At 43.8% G+C, this 10,805-nt stretch overlaps 1 protein-coding gene across 2 annotated transcripts in view; it reads right to left on the reverse strand.

Moving 5' to 3' along the window:
- The window catches only part of STRBP (spermatid perinuclear RNA binding protein), a 30,300-nt gene that overhangs the window by 5,845 nt on the left and 13,650 nt on the right, over positions 1 to 10,805 (reverse strand). Inside the window, exons 5-14 of one of the 2 annotated variants that reach the window (XM_010154684.1) lie at positions 10,396 to 10,490; positions 9,894 to 9,989; positions 9,044 to 9,155; positions 8,370 to 8,467; positions 7,771 to 7,882; positions 6,992 to 7,084; positions 5,821 to 6,020; positions 3,704 to 3,862; positions 2,096 to 2,230; positions 1,081 to 1,221 (exon numbers count right to left, since the gene is read on the reverse strand). In XM_010154684.1, coding sequence (XP_010152986.1) covers positions 1,081 to 1,221; positions 2,096 to 2,230; positions 3,704 to 3,862; positions 5,821 to 6,020; positions 6,992 to 7,084; positions 7,771 to 7,882; positions 8,370 to 8,467; positions 9,044 to 9,155; positions 9,894 to 9,989; positions 10,396 to 10,490 — 1,241 coding nt within the window. The remainder of the gene's footprint in view (positions 1 to 1,080; positions 1,222 to 2,095; positions 2,231 to 3,703; positions 3,863 to 5,820; positions 6,021 to 6,991; positions 7,085 to 7,770; positions 7,883 to 8,369; positions 8,468 to 9,043; positions 9,156 to 9,893; positions 9,990 to 10,395; positions 10,491 to 10,805) is intronic. The other variant, XM_010154686.1, reaches the window with a different exon arrangement.

The raw sequence follows: 10,805 nt of genomic DNA on the forward strand, positions 1-10,805 counted from the left end.
TCCCACTGTCACCACCTACAAGCGGAAGAACGGCAGGGAGTTACAGAAGCTGCTATTGCCCAGTGCATCACAGCACAGCTTTGCTGTACTAGGTGCCCTGACTCTCCCCTGAAAACAATAAAATCATGCAAATCCAGGTATTTCAAAGACAAGTTTGGCAGTCACTGCCATCACTGACCTCCTGAAAAGAGAACACATGAACAACAACAAAAAGAGAATTTAGGAGTCTGAATCAGGTCATTTCATCTTTTAACTGCATCTCGAACAGTATCCTGCGAGGGAGTGTTTTTCAGATTTACTAGACTAGCAACACAGTAATGGAAACTTAAAAACTCCTTAAAAACACCAGAGGTCTTAGTGAAGGAGAGAGGCCTTACTAGGTCCAGAACAAAAACAAAAATAGAAGTTGGCTGTTATCTTTTTTTAGTGTATTTTATGATGCAGTCTGCTCCAGCATGGAATGACAAGAAAAATCCTAATGTATTGGCACAAAAGAGAGAAATTGTAATCCTCAGGACTTAGTTCAGACTGTAGTCCTCCGGAGGAACAACACCGTTTAGTTTCTGCTCTGTTCAACCTTAACAGATTTGAGAGATCATTGTGGCTGTTAAACCTAACGGACAAGACCGAGCCTTTTACTATACAAGTCCTCCTCACCAAACAAAATGGGTCATCTGAAAAGTTGAAAAGGGGCAAAAAAGGTGCAAAAATCTCAGCTTACTCCAGACTGTAGAGTTAAGGCCTTTACCTGGCCAGGAATGGCCTATGCCCTAAGTGACGCTATCTTACGAGAAGGAGCACACTATGGCTCTGGCCTGAAACACAACAGACTTCCACATCGTCACTTGAACCATGCCCCTTGTATCTCCTCCAGCTACTCAGCACCCCTCTTTCTGTGTGCCACCTTTTCCACTGTATTTCCCACAATACGGTCCCACCTATCGATTGTTTTATTGCAGTTATTACTGAAGAATAAAAATAGAAACCTGAGACTGAAATCACTTGCTTCCTGCAGAAGTTCCCAAAACAACCCAGAGCTGTGATAAAAGAGCAGTCCAAAAAGCAAGTAATAATTCTTACCTGAGGAAGAATTTTCTTTTTCTTGTTGTTTGCTGCATTAGGCCCAGAAAAGAGTTTTTCAAGTGCTGCTAATGCAGCACTTGCTTTTGCTACTTTCTTATTTGGGCCTGCACCTCTGAACTTCTGCCCGTCTACTTCTACCTGAAAATTGAGACATGAGTTTATGCCTAGTATGTATCCTTGGGAAAACCATGCTGCACCCACTCGTCAGGACGTGCCATCCATAAAGACCTTCAGTAGTAAAACCCTCAGTGTGTTTGTGACAGAATTCCATTGCTTCCAGATCATGAAGCTGATACAGAATGCCCACCTGATCCTGTGAACCACTGTATTGCAGGTACTAGGGGTCTGGAAACTACAAGTGCCAAAGAGGACCGCTCTATGTATTTGCCACTAAATTTAGCCAACATGCTTGCGTTTCTCAGCACATGAATGATACTGCGAGGAAACAGGGGGGTTGGGAATTATTTGAAGCTCCCCCATCTTTATCAATGTCCTACACACTAACATCCTTGCCTACATTATACATACACTGTTTAACTGGGATGTTACCTCATACCACACTAGAGCCCAGTGCTACTTCAGAGAGAGCACACGTAGATCAAGAAGAGTTTAGTCTCTGCTAGTTATTCCAAACACCCCTGGCAAGCTGACAAGAGGAGATTCTGATCAGATCACTGACATGGGGTTAGTGTTTGAAAAATTTGCCAATCAGGTATTTTTATCAAGCTTTGGATCTTCTATTTCCCTCCTCCTGTCAAGACATGATGTCGTTTGGGGCTGTCACAATCCAGTTTCAATTCTCACTGTATTTTCCTAAAGCATAAGACACTCCTTTCCTCAGTCTAATCATCACAGCAGCAATCAGAGATACAAACACCTGAAAACATCACCACCACAGATGGGCACTGCAAAAAGGAAAATACAAAACACCTGAGCTGCAGCAGCAAGCAACTCCGAAGACTGAAGCCCTGTTAAGAAAACCACGTACCACCTCTGTATCTGCCTCACTCACCTCCATCACAAAGCGCTTGTCATGGCTTCCACCTGTCTCGGAGATGAGCTCGTACTTCAGGCCTCTTCTTTTTTCATTAAGCTCCATCACTGGGTTTTTGCCACTTGCTGTGAGTATAGGCCCCTGAGTTCTTACCTACAGAGACATTTATGGTGTTGCTTTAGAGCTGGTATCTCCTCAAAAGGCAAGCATCTACAGCGTTGTGGCTTGCGGTGACACACGGCCAGGAACAGACCTGGATCAAAGGAAACGCTGCCTTGGCCTCAGCGTAACATGCTGCGCTTGAGCAGCGGATGGAAAGAGAAAACAGGTCACACCCTTCTTCTTTCTGTTGGTGAGGGCGACTGTCCTCGTGGCTGCTCTGGTGTCTACACAAACAACATTACACCAGCCCTGAGAGCACCCAAAGCTGAAGCTGAGGCCGTGGTGTCAAGTTCCTTGAAATCGAAGGCCTTATCACTGGAAGGAGGCATCAGCCTTCCCAACCTCGCACACATCTCTGCTGCTCGATCTAATTATGTCCTGGCACCGCCCAGCTCTGAAGAAGTCTCATACCCCGGGTCACATGTTGCAGCAGAAATACCCGTGTTTGGGAAGCAAGGGAGGTAAAGCAGAAATCAGCCTGCACTGGAGTGCACTCAGCTACAGATACAACTGACTCCTGGCTAGTGGAGGAAAACATAGTTAAGGGATCAAAACAGTTTCCAAAAGCAACTCTTTATTCTGGGTGAAAGTCTGGAGTCCTAGTACCAGGACCTGGCCTTTGAAGGCCAAGTGTCTCAAGAGTGCAAACATGGAAACCCAAAGTCATGCTGCTTGGGAAATCATCTTGGTCGCCTTAAAATATTACCCACTTTTGCGATAAAACATAATAAATGTGTATTTTAAAGGAAAATTAACAGGTCAGTTTGTTGAGTATTAAATGCCCCCCTTTTCCCTTCCCTGGAACTGTCTCCATGGATTCAATACATGTGAATTGAGTTGTCTGTGATTACGCTCTCTGGAAATAAAGTGGCTTCCAACTGAAGAAATTAATGCTTTAATATTTTCACAAATATTCGAAGAATAGAACATGTATATTTACAGCACAACTCTCCTGTAGTCCTGGAAAAAACCATTATAATGAAGAAGAAAGCAGGGATCCGCACCGGTTTATCAGCGCAGCCCCCAGAGAGCTTGCCGCAGCGCTATCGGGCAGGCAAAGCAATCTACAAATTACAGCTGTTCTTAGCCTCTGCATCGGATGCTTCTCTAAAATCCCTGGTGGCAATTACAACCACTGGTTGAGGAAATCGGGAAGAAAAGGGTGGAAGGGTGACACCTAAGCAGGAGTTTCAACTCTCCTGGTTTCTCAACGGTAAAAAGAGTTTATGGTCTTACGCGTATGAGTATTAAGGCTACCACACCTTAAACTTACGGAAAGGAGGCACAAAGATCAGTTGTCTGGAGTGACACAAAATCTATGCCAGATCCGAGACTGGAAACCATCTCTTCATTCCTCACCCACCCTGACTAAAATGTCATCCTCCTCTGGCAGGAGAGGGAAAAAAAAAATATACCCAAACCCCACACCTCTCCACCACCTGTACTTTCTAAAGCAACACTCACCTCTAGGGTAGCGGAGGTGTCTGCTGTGGAATTTCCAGTATTATTGCTTGAGATTGAAGACGTGGTTTCATTTTTACCTTCAGTATCTGATTTTTCATCAGAACTCATACACTCCGCATCTGCATCAAAACCAGTTGGATACCCCATTGCTTGTAAAACCTACAACAAACCCACATGAAATAAACTGCAGAATAGACAGCAGTACAGAAACAAATACAGAGCTGATCACAACAGTGTCCACCATACACTTCATAAAGGCAGATTGTTTAGAAAAACGTTTTCTCCTATGCTGAAATGCAGAAAACCACACAGCAATGGGGAAAATAGTTCCAGGTTTCCAAAAGCAAAATCAACACCAACAGAAATTTTAGTCTCAAAGTCAGTGATTGCTCAAGAGCATCATTCATCATCGAGAATGCCTTGTATAATAATAGATTAAAATGCAGCCGTGCATCCCCTGCACGACACTGCGTAGCAGCACCATGAGGAGACTGATCTGCACAGCATCCTCCCCCATGTGCGTATGGACAGATCAAGAGATGGACTGTGCGGTAATAAGACAAAGAGCCTTGGGAGAATTAAAGCCTTGTACTTCTACAAGATGGTGCTTCTGGAGCTTCCTGGGAAACTGCAGGCGACGGCCAGCGGGTACCCAAGAGGAACACAAACCATGTCCCTGAAGCTAGAAGGATGGGGTTGCCTCTGAATCTGAAAAGAGCCTGAAGCACCCCAGAAAACTCACTCCCAAGAACAAAGCATGTGAAACTTGCTGTGTTCCAACACTGAGCTAAGAACTGCAGTAACTCCAGGCTCAGCGCCCCCCGACAACCGTGGTACATTCGCCTGCATTTTCGGGGCTCCTGAATTTTAAAAAGGTCAGATCTAGAAACTGAAGTGGTCACAATATTCCCTGTTTTAAGTCTGGGGAAGCAGAGCCCAGCCTGGCTAGGGGAAAACAAGCTAGTCTCTGCCACACTTCCCATTTCCTCTTGGCTTGGATCAGGGATGTTTTGAAGTGTAGCCCAGGATTTGTCTATGTGTAAATTTAGCAAAAACAGAGCTGGGTAGGCACCAGCACAGATCCGGCTGATGCAGAGAGGTTCAAGGGCAGAGGAGTCACAGCTTTTCAGGGCAAGTTTTGTATTATTTTTTTCTCTTAAACAATTGCAGGGAGGGAGGGAGGCAAAATAAAAGAACGAGGCAGAAGGTCTGGAAGGACACACATGCAGAGCTACTTTTCCTGGAGGAACAACACATTCCCTCAGATAATTCTGGACACTTTGAACTTGAAAGCACATGGGACAATGGGATTTTCAAATCTGAAATCAAAGGAAAGCAGAAAGTTGCCAGATGAAGCTTCTAAAAAGGAAATTCTTGTTCAAAACAAAGTGAAGCACAGAGTGACAGATGGGCTTGATCCTATCGTAAGTGCTGCTCTATTAAAAGAGGTTCTCTTTCACATGAATTGTCTGTAGGAAACTTTCATTTCTTCCCAGAAACCCAGCAGGCTCGGTCTGCTTTAGTACTCGGAACCGTCCTTGTGCAGCCCAAGGACACTCATACGGGGCGTTCCAGTCTAGCGCTGCTTTACAGGCCTATGCTCTGTCACCAGCGCCTACAGGAAGCGACAGCAGGTTGACTAGTACCCGAAAAGGGACCAGAAACCAATCACGTATGTACACTGTTTATCCCAATGGTACTCTTCAGACACTGAAAACAAGAAACAACTGTGTGTTTCCAGGAGCTCACAACCCAGGAATGGACACATAGGAGGAGGAGGAGAAAGAGGGAGCCATCAACATGTTGTTTTCAAACCAAAAGGAGGAAGGAGCAGAACAGAACAGAACTGATGCCCTCCAGTCCATAACTGAAACACTGTTCAATCCATTGTCACGTGAGGCTGACCTGCACAGCTCTGGGAGGTTCTCCCTCCCCTCTGCTAGTAAGAAACCAGTGATGCTCTCTGAACCACGCCCAGCTCTGTCTGGACTACATCAGTAGTAGCTCAGCTTCATCCAAATTTTTTAATTTTGACCTTGTGTATTACTAGTTCCAAGCATATTTCATACTCTGTGTTCCAGACTCTGGGGTTAGCGGGTTACTTCAGGCTGCCTTACCTTCACTGCCACATGGAGCTTGGCTGTTTTCTTAGAAGGTCCTGAGGCTTCGTATGTCGTACCATCAACATCTACAGACATTGTGAAGACTGGGGCATGGACTGGACCAGACTGTGACAGCAGCTTATACTGAAGCCCTGGCCTGATTTGGTTCAGCCGCATCAGGGCATTCATGAGATCTATTGCTTTACTATCTAGTACTAGTACAAGATAGTAGAAAGGGGTGGGGGAGGAAGGGTGGGAAAGAAAAAAAAAAAAAAAGAGGGGTGATGAACAAAACGAGATGAACAGAAAAATGAAACAGTTTGCATTTCAGTGCCTTCTGTCGGTATAAAGGAGCAAAATTCAGAATTTCAATTCTCTGATGGTTGGACTCCATGATCTTAAAGGTCTTTGCCAACCAAAACAATTCTGTGATCCTATTCCAAAACAACCGCTCAGCCTCTCAGAGGTTGGGGACAGCCCTAACGCTGTTCAGTCTTTAAGAAACCATTCTGCTTTTGGGTAACAACTATAACTACCCATTTGGTTTATTTACGTTGCGAACACAGCTCTTTTGCAGCCTGCTGTACTATTCCTGGCTGCTATAAAGGAGTAACAAGTTTTATAGGTAGTGAGGAGCCAGATCCAGAACTGGCACCAAAGTAGCACAATGAAAATAGCCCCCAGAACTGTCTGGATCCCAGCAATGCCGAGACTTCTAGACTGTGCACATATGCAATGTCAACGTTTTGTGGATTAAGCATTTTATTTTTCTTGTGGGAGGTCTTGAGGGACCAACAACTAACTCAAGAAGAGGAAAAATGCAAAAAGGCAAATCTTCCCACAGCAAAGTTACTGCAGTACTTGGGGGAAAAAAAACCCAAACCCCCACTCTACAGGGACCTTATCAACAAAATACCTCAGCTGCTTGGGCAACTTAAGTTCTACTCTAACTTGAGGGAAATCCCATTTAAAAATGCAAATCATTCTGTTAGTAAAACATGTCGGGGAAATTCAGATGCACAATAAGAGATGTGTTTGACATTCTGCATGTGGGGTGATAGAGACAACATTTTTCGTTCCAAAGACTTTCTCACATGCTATTCCACAGCAACACACAGAAGCTTTTAAACCAGCCCCAACTATACAATAGATCTTTGAAATCAGAATGGAGAGGTGTTGCACTTACTTTTCCTCAGATTACGCTTCATTTTTTTATTTGGGTCTTTATCATCCCCGACACTATCTTCAAATGGTCTCTTAAGAGCAGATGAGCCTGTACCTAGGGTATAAATTTCCTTGTAATATGGATATGCTATCAGAAAAACAAAATTCCATAGCAGGAGGCTGATAAGCCCCACTGTTCCTTGCATGCCTACAATGAACTCAACCATCAGCCAAAGCTTGCTGACGCCTACACGTAAGCCAGTATCAGCGTACTGCTCGCTGCACTGTGCCATGCAAGGCACCCGTTTGCAGTACCGTGTGATGCAACTGCAGCCCTGCTTTTTACAGTCGGTCTAAGTCAAGAACCCCATTAGCATTGCTTTTACAAAAACAGATACAGACATTTATATTTATTAGATGCATATTGTTTTTTAGAAAGAATTCTTGAGTAATTCATATTATGGACACTCGTTATATGCTTTCTGATCAGTCCACACCCTCTTTGCCAGCTTAAAAATCTGAAACACTACTTTTACTCTTTGGACCATAAAGGACTTTGAGCTTAAAGAAAATCATCAGCTATACCCTAGCTGCACTGCTGCTCCTCTGCTGGTACTTCTGGAGAACACAGCTTCCAGATTTTCTCCCAGCAATGTTTATTTTTTTAAAAAAAGAAACACATTTAACACACAGAAAAGCCTCTACCTTGCATTCACAGCACCTAACTCAGGAATTTCACCCACACTAAATTAACCCCTAGTGTACTGCCCAATTACGTATTTTGGAGCAAACGATACCTACCTTCTTTGTCAGTTACTGACCAGGAATATTTCTGAAATGACTTATTTGATGGGAGGGGATCCATCTCCAAGACCTTATAGATCTGACCAAAGGCTGATAGTCTGAGGGCATGCTACAAGGTGACAGCAGAAACGTAAGTCAGCCAACTGAGGTAAAGTAGTGCTGTGGTGTAAGTTCCTAAATAAGTTTGTAGGCACAAACTCACTTCTATGAGAAGAGAGCTTCTACGGCTATCTTCTATGATGGCTACAGAAAATGCTAATGTCTAGAAATCTAACACCCATTAATCTCAGTAATACAAAGTGCAGGGCACACTGACTACTCAAGGGCTGACCCTACTCCAGGGCTCTGTGCCACAAGCACTCGAGGTGGGATGCAAGTGGTGCACAGACATTAAACCGCCTTTTCTAAGGATTAAATTTCACACACATTTAACTCTTGCACTCATGAACCATCATTCAATCTTCCCAGGTAGCACATTGGAAGAACTGTCAGGACTGCCATTAACATAAGCTATCCTGGCAGAGAATAAATTGTACTAATGAACTGAAATCTTTGCTGTTACAGCACCGAGCTCCTCAGGCATACGAGTTTTCTACCTGAGCACTGTGTGTAATGGCTTCTTTTTGCTGAACTGTCATGTAAGACAAAGCATCTGTTGGCTCCCGTTCACAGGGGTCATGCAGACCAGGGCCTCCTAAGAGGGAAAGAAGCAACGCAGATTATTTAGAGTAAACGAGAAGCAGTATGGGGGACTGATGGATATTGCAACAGCTAGTCTTGGTCTTCAGCGAGCGGGACGCGCACCTTTTCCAGTAAAGGGTTCAAACAGTGCACAAGATTTTATTCCCTTGCAGCAATGGACAAAGAACTTATCAAAGTTAACACTGGTTATGTAAAACAGTGGGAATTAAAATCAGTAGATTTTAAAAATCCAAATAATTTGGACAGACATGTAGATTTCAATGAATCTACAGAAAGCAGGTAGTTGTTAGGTCTATTTATTTGTTTGCAAACCCTCGATGAGATAGGAGTTAATTTATAAACAAACCTAACATTCCCCATTAACTTCTACTGCCTTGAAAGTGCTCATTCAAACCACCACAATTGTGCAACTTCATTTTTGTTTTCATTTTAAACAAGAAACCATTCATTTTGCTCCACTGCAGCTAAAGAGTTCAAGGCAGGCATTTTTCATCTGATCATACAGCAACAGCAAAACAATGCTGCCTGATCAACATTTTGCGCTCCTGAAGTTAATCTGGCCCCTTACCAGGAAGCAGAATTCCAGATGCCAAACACTCCATCACTCGTCGCAATGCTTCCCCAGCGCCCAAAGGTCTATTACAAGTACCTATAGATTTTTCACATATAAGCTCGAGTGGCTAGAAGACATTAAATTACGATTAGTATGGACACAAGGGTAGCTGTAACTGCAGTTAAATGTGGAGGGGTAGAGGGGAAGAACATTCACATCAGTTTACTTCATTTGTAATCCCCTACGTGTCTAACGGACAGAGACATCCATCCCAGAGGACAGTTCGTGGCACATGTATTTGTTCCCTGCTCTGAGTCACCTTTTGAGGAAAACAGCTGATGCACAGTAACTGCCCAGGGAGTCTAAAAGGAGGAGCCTTTTCAAGCTAAGTTGCAGGCATGTTCTCCTCTCAAAGGGTTTCCACGTGAGAGAAAACACTGCCTCCCCTGACCTACAAAGGGTTCCTCTCTGGAGATGCAGAACATCTGGCCCACCCCAAGCCTGCTCAGATGAAACGGCATGCTCTGCGAGAGCAGCACTGCCACGGCAGCAGGGTATCTTTGAAAAGCTAAACTTGCCAGCACCGCGTGGGATTCTACTGCAAACCCACGAGGATGTGCAAGGCCCCAGAACATTGTGCCTCTTCCCACGGTATCTGTCCATCCTACAGACTGAACAAATACTCATGTTCTCTCTCCTTCCCATAAGCACTTTTCTACATGGGAAACAGTTAGTGGGGAGCCGAGGGAAGGGGGCATAAGGAGGAGTTTCATACAAGGCACTGTCTTCTCCAGTCCAGACACTTCTACCATTCCCAGGAGATCTGAGACCTGACCGTGTGCCCTTTAACTCTTTCTGTACTTACCCATCCTTTCAGTGGGGCCCATGTAGGGACTCTGTTGCACAAATCCCGCAGAATACGAAGGACAATTACACATGATTTTAGTCCATTTGCCCTGGCCTAAAACAAAAAAATGATTCCAATACACCTGCAAAACCCCGGCCTTCAATTCTGCTTTTCTTTTTAAACGAACAGAGTCCTGGGATAATTTTGTTTTTAATTATTATTACTTAATACTTAATCAGCTTCATGCAAAATAAAGAGTTATAAGATACTTCGATCTACAGAGACATATAAAAAAGGAAGCAGAATGTCAAGATTGCTTTTGTAGCCTCATGACAACTCTAGACCAGCTGGCTGTCTACCTGCCACATTTGCCCTTGTGCAGTACGGCTCCAACTTGGGAATTCTAGGCCTTTGCTCTATTAGGGACTAGTCAGAAATTAAAGAGGCATTAAAATCAAAACTGTCTCAAATTAAACCTCGTAAGGCTACAATAACAACAAGGTAAGAACAAATAGCCAACCTGAAACCATTTGGCGTGCCGCAGAGACGCCAAGGCCTCCAGGCATTTCTGCCTGTCCAATAAGTCCGGAGGATCTTTCATCGCAACATTATCTACTGGTAAAAATGGGATAAAAAGAGACAGATACAATTTGACCAAGGGGTTTCTGTCACAATACAAAAAGAGCGGCAGCATCTCAATGAGATAATAAGACTCCCAGAATTTAAGTGCACTGTGTTATTTAATTTAAACAAGCCATTAAAGGTAGTAAATGTGCACATGTGCAACAGAAGCAAAGGCATTCACTCCTTGTAAAATAATAGCAATAATAAAGATGGCCACTGCTACAGACAATCTGGGATCTTATTAAAAATGTAGAACACATTTCAGGGCAGAAAACAGCTATATAGCACTTTTTTTTTTGGGGGGGG

The sequence above is a fragment of the Eurypyga helias genome, unplaced genomic scaffold (genome assembly GCF_000690775.1).
Source record: "Eurypyga helias isolate BGI_N326 unplaced genomic scaffold, ASM69077v1 scaffold1517, whole genome shotgun sequence".
Taxonomy (NCBI): Eukaryota; Metazoa; Chordata; class Aves; order Eurypygiformes; family Eurypygidae; genus Eurypyga; species Eurypyga helias.